The following is a 6096-nucleotide window of genomic DNA, read 5'->3' as shown; positions in this document are numbered from 1 at the left end:
TACACACACCATCACACTCCCTTATACACACTATCATACACCCTCATACACACATCACCCTCACCTACCCTCAAACACACCATCACCTACCCTCAAACACACCATCACACTACCTTATACACACCATCATACACCCTCATACACACCATCACCTACCCTCACACACACCATCACCTACCCTCATACACACCATCATACACCCTCACACACACACCATCACACTACCTTATACACACCATCATACACCCTCATACACACCATCACCTACCCTCACACACACCATCACCTACCCTCATACACACCATCATACACCCTCACACACACACCATCACACTACCTTATACACACCATCATACACCCTCATACACACCATCACCTACCCTCACACACACCATCACCTACCCTCATACACACCATCACACTACCTTATACACACCATCATACACCCTCATACACACCATCACCTACCCTCACACACACCATCACCTACCCTCATACACACCATCATACACCCTCACACACACACCATCACACTCCCTTATACACACTATCATACACCCTCATACACACATCACCCTCACCTACCCTCAAACACACCATCACACTCCCTTATACACACTATCATACACCCTCATACACACATCACCCTCACCTACCCTCAAACACACCATCACCTACCCTCAAACACACTATCATACACCCTCATACACACCATCACCTACCCTCACACACACCATCACCTACCCTCATACACACCATCACACTACCTTATACACACCATCATACACCCTCATACACACCATCACCTACCCTCACACACACCATCACCTACCCTCATACACATCATCATACACCCTCACACACACACCATCACACTCCCTTATACACACTTACATACACCCTCATACACACATCACCCTCACCTACCCTCAAACACACCATCACCTACCCTCAAACACACTATCATACACCCTCATACACACCATCACCTACCCTCACACACACCATCACCTACCCTCACACACACCATCACCTACCCTCATACACACCATCACACTACCTTATACACACCATCATACACCCTCATACACACCATCACCTACCCTCACACACACCATCACCTACCCTCATACACATCATCATACACCCTCACACACACACCATCACACTCCCTTATACACACTATCATACACCCTCATACACACATCACCCTCACCTACCCTCAAACACACCATCACCTACCCTCAAACACACTATCATACACCCTCATACACACCATCACCTACCCTCACACACACCATCACCTACCCTCACACACACCATCACCTACCCTCATACACACTATCATACACCCTCATACACACATCACCCTCACCTACCCTCAAACACACCATCACCTACCCTCAAACACACTATCATACACCCTCATACACACCATCACCTACCCTCACACACACCATCACCTACCCTCACACACACCATCACCTACCCTCATACACACCATCACACTACCTTATACACACCATCATACACCCTCATACACACCATCACCTACCCTCACACACACCATCACCTACCCTCACACACACACCATCACCTACCCTCACACACACCATCACCTACCCTCACACACACACCATCACCTACCCTCACACACACCATCACCTACCCTCACACACACCATCACCCTCCCTCAAACTCACTTGAACTGGATGAAACTCCAAACTTTTCCCAGTAACTGGGTTTGTGATATAACAATAAAAACACAAAACGTTTTAAATGTAATTATATTTATTTAATGAAATTGTTATACAACAATTAAATCAAACAGGTGAAACAAACCTGCTCCCCAAACCTGAGCTGTTTGTAGCACATTTAGCCGCAATAAAAGCAACCAAACGTTTCACATCGTATCAGCGCCACCTAGAGGTGATTCAGTCAGCTAACTTAACTAACTATGCTCTCACTACTGTACTCAATAGTAAATCTTTAAAATATACTTTTCTCCCACATTTATGACTACTTACTGTGTATTAAAGGGTCGTTTGTTCCAATCCATGAACAACAACATAATTTAAATAAAATAAAATATAATAAAGCATAATAAAATATAATAAAGCATAATAAAATATAATAAAGCATAATTATAAAGTGATTTATTATGTTTTAAAGCACTTCATGAAATTGAAGGGGTTGTGTCCAGTTTTGTGGTTGAATAACTGTTCATATTTATTATTATTATTATTATTAAAGTAAAAACAAAGTGTACTACAGGAATTCAGGCGACCTGTGATTGGAATTGCTGCTCATTTCGAACAGCAGAGGGCAGCACAATCATGTCAAATGTTAGTAGGACCTGTCATTTAAAAATAGTTCAGTACACCTTTAACTTTCTGCAGTTTATAGGTAAAGCCAGGGCTGGACTGGGAACAAAATTCAGCCCAGGACTTTTTTCTTGACCAGCCCACTACAAACACATTGCGCCACACATCCCACCCCCTAATCAAATGTTAGATGATTGATATTAATAGTTTTCATCTATCTTACCACTAAAGTTAATAACTCACTATAATAACAATTAAAATAATAAAAAAATAACTACAAACAAATATATATATTTCCAACACTTTCCTTTGGGATTAATAGTTCTATCCATCTATCACACACATACAATTTACAATTTCTTAAATGGTTCTACTGGATTTCCCCATCCTGTCTCATTAAACCGCAAGAAATAAAATTAAACCTTTCTTTCATTAAACCTTTAACACTGGTAAATATGCTTTTTTCGCACTTTTATTCACACGTGATTCACGTTTGTTCCAAATTAGTGCATTGCTCCGATGAGCAAAGAAATAAATACTTTATATGTTGACAAGGGAAATTAACCATGTGAGCTATGAACATAATCACTCTTAAAATGTCCTGAACAGCTGCATTTTTCCTTTCTGTATTACAGAGGACAAGATAGTGTTTACTTTTTCTGAGGAGCAGAGACTAATGGTACCATCTTAAATTATATCCACCGCCCTATGTAGTGCACTATGTTGGGCATGATATCATAGAACTTTTACAAAAATCGTCCTTAAAACGGCTGGTTTAAAGCCCCTGGTATCCAACAGTAGCTTAGATAACTACTTATTAATCATTCAGCGACTGTTAAAAGAAATGTTTTGTACTGTTAGGAAGTACCCTAAGTAGGGCATAGGCGACATTTGAGATGGGCCCACAGTCTCTTCTTAAACGGCGTTACTAACGAAGCAGAGGCTCTGAACACTAACTTTTCCTTTTCTGCTCTCTGGATATGCTGTAGTTCCTCACTGCCAAACAGGTTGTCCAGTTTCCTGCACTTTTCTGCATCTGCTTGCAGCTTTTTCTGTGTTTTATCACGGGCTTTTTCTGCACCTCCTTTACGCTTTTTCGACCCTTTCTCCATCTCGCACTCATTCATAGTTTTTTTGTACTGTGGTTGTGATTACGGTTTATCCTGGGGGAGGGACATTTCTGTGATTGGCCAATGGACATGCAGCGAGGATACTGTGGTGGGCCAATGCACACTTCAGGATTATTATTCAGGAATATTTAAAACCTCCCTCAGCGGCCCACATACAGAGCGGCCCACCCGACCCTCCCGATGGCCAGTCCATCCCTGGGTAAAGCGATGTGGTAACGATCAATAAAAGACATGGGAAATCCTGCAGAAGGTAGATTGGTTCCTCTAAATTGATCCTAAGTAAATGTGTGAGTGTGTGTTGCCTTACGTTAAATGAGACCTCAATGTTTTTGAGACTAAATTAGACTAAATGAATGAATGAATGAAATAGAGCATAAACTAACTATTACAATGTAATGCTTTACACTTTTCAAAACAAACAAGTCATTCATTAATTCATTCATTTATAAATTGGTGCATTTCTGAGCAGCCAATACACCTTCTGCACATTTTTAGAAGAAGGGGTACAGAGAGGAAAACTTAGGCCGACAAGGGGACAACAACTCCTTACAAACAGTAACCAGAGGCTTTAAGTTTAAATGTAGATCCCTTAAACCTTGGTGTTTTGCAGAACTCACACTATATTCTGTGCCAAGGTGCTGTAAATAAAAAATATATACATATATATTGATTGGAAATACATTTGAATTCTGTGTGTGTGTTTAATTGGCACATTTACAGCCCCCAAACTGTAAGCTAATGCAATAAATAGTCTGACCAATTGAAATATTATCTTAAATAACTGTTTCATCTTAATCATAGTCCTAGTGGGTCCAGTACACCCTGGACAGGGAATCGTTACAGCACAGGATATTAAGCAGTTAGAAATTCACATTTGGGAGAAAACTGGAGAACCTGGAGTAAATCCACTTGGACACTGGAAGAACCCTGTCTAAGACCACATACTACCATAATACCATAATATGTCAACCATAATGCAACGATACCATTGGTGCTGTGAGGTACCCACACTACCTGCCTGTAACCCATGATCTCATTACAATTAAAAATTTGATTGTATGTGGTTTGAGAATGTCCAAATTAAAATGTCAGCATATCGGGTCACATATTGGTAGCACTGGACTGGTCTGAACTGGACTCCTCCATCTTCTCAAAGTCCTCAGCCTTGGTATGGGCACTTGAATGTTCTTTTGGCTCTTGGCACCTGGAAAAATTAGCACAGGTTGGTGTTTCGACCGGAACCACTTTGGTAAAATTAGAGAAGTTGACCCGATATTTTCCCTCTTTGGTGCGGGAGATAACTGGGAGAAACTGGAACCCCCACATGATCTCTGCAGGAATATATGAAGTCCTGACTTGGCAGGAGGAACTGGTGGACTCGGCTGTGCCATCCAAAAACAGCACAAGCTCAAAATCCTGTTGGTGCAGAGTCTCCTGTGATATCATAAAGAATGGACTGGATTCGTCAATAACATGGTACAGGGTCAAAGGGCAGACGAAGAAAAGGTTGTGCTTGCCCACATCCACCATAAAATCCATCCTGATCTGGTCCATGATGATGGTCTCACCCTCGGGTGTGACGGTCGTCTTGAGCAGCTTGCCGTAAATCTGACTGCCGACCATTAAAGATTTGCGCAGGTTGGCGACTCGAATCTGCAAACAAAGCCAGTCGTCTTTAGGACAGATAACAGCGACTTTACTGAAGTTTATGGTTTTGCCTCTTTTCTTTGGCCTGGCGACTTTAATCATGATGACGCCACACCAAAAGCAAATAATAACTGTCCCAAAAACCACCTGAACTGTGAAGACCACGATCGCACTGGGACAATATGGTGTAATGAGTCGATAGCCATAGCCGATAGACATCTGAGCCTCTATAGAAGTGAGAAAGGCACCAGTCATGTCTAAAATATTTATCACACAAAACTCATGATCAGCAGGCGGGTTTTGCCACACCAGGTCACCGTTAACCAGAGCAACCCAATACCAGAAGAGTCCAAAAATGAACCAACCGAATATGAATGAAGCTCCACATAGAAACATGACATAACGCCAGCGCATCTCCATTAACGTGGTCCAGATATCCAGCAGGTAAATAAAGAGCTGGCTGTGCCTCACGCTGCCATATGCAATGTTACAGTGGCCATCTCTGGTCACCAGGCGATTTTTGTTAATGCGTCTCTTGGCCAGATAATTTCTGAACGCTTGTGGCAAAGTGAACGTCATTTTATTCCACTTTCCTGAGAAAAGAACACAAAAAGTGAACGAGACTTAAGCATTAAACTTTAGATTTATTTTCTGTATGAGAAATGCATTTTAACTCTTGACAGCATTTTTATACCTTTATTAATAATAATAATAATTGCAGTAGAAGACGTTACAGTAGTAGTGTGACTAGTAGTAGCAATAATGGTAGTAGGAGTAGAAGAAGCAATAGTTGTAGGAGTAGTAGTGGGAGTAGTAGTACAAGTAGTAGTAGGAGTAGTAGGAAGATTAGTAGGAGTAGTAGGAATGGTAGTAGGAGTAGTGTGAGTAGAAGAAGCAATAGTTGTTGGGGTTGTAGTAATATGTGTAATATTATGAGTGGTAGTAGTAGTATGAGTAGTATGAATAATAGTAGGAGCTGTAGTAGTGGTATAAGT

General features: G+C 41.4%; 1 protein-coding gene across 1 annotated transcript; it reads right to left on the bottom strand.

Annotated features, from left to right (window-relative positions):
• Window positions 1-4555: 4555 nt before the first annotated feature.
• Window positions 4556-5680, bottom strand: LOC134323376 (ATP-sensitive inward rectifier potassium channel 1-like). The gene has a single exon (XM_063004892.1). The coding sequence runs from the start codon at window positions 5678-5680 to the stop codon at window positions 4556-4558; it is 1125 nt and encodes a 374-aa protein (XP_062860962.1).
• Between the last annotated feature and the right edge of the window lie 416 nt (window positions 5681-6096).

This window comes from Trichomycterus rosablanca, chromosome 11 (genome assembly GCF_030014385.1).
Source record: "Trichomycterus rosablanca isolate fTriRos1 chromosome 11, fTriRos1.hap1, whole genome shotgun sequence".
In the NCBI taxonomy this organism is placed as follows: domain Eukaryota; kingdom Metazoa; phylum Chordata; class Actinopteri; order Siluriformes; family Trichomycteridae; genus Trichomycterus; species Trichomycterus rosablanca.
Note: the sequence above shows the minus strand (reverse complement) of the source record. Positions and strands in the feature narration are given on the sequence as shown.

Excerpts from the sequence above, each read along its gene's own strand:
- LOC134323376 (XM_063004892.1), bottom strand. The coding sequence starts at position 5,680 with ATGACGTTCACTTTGCCACAAGCGTTCAGAAATTATCTGGCCAAGAGA.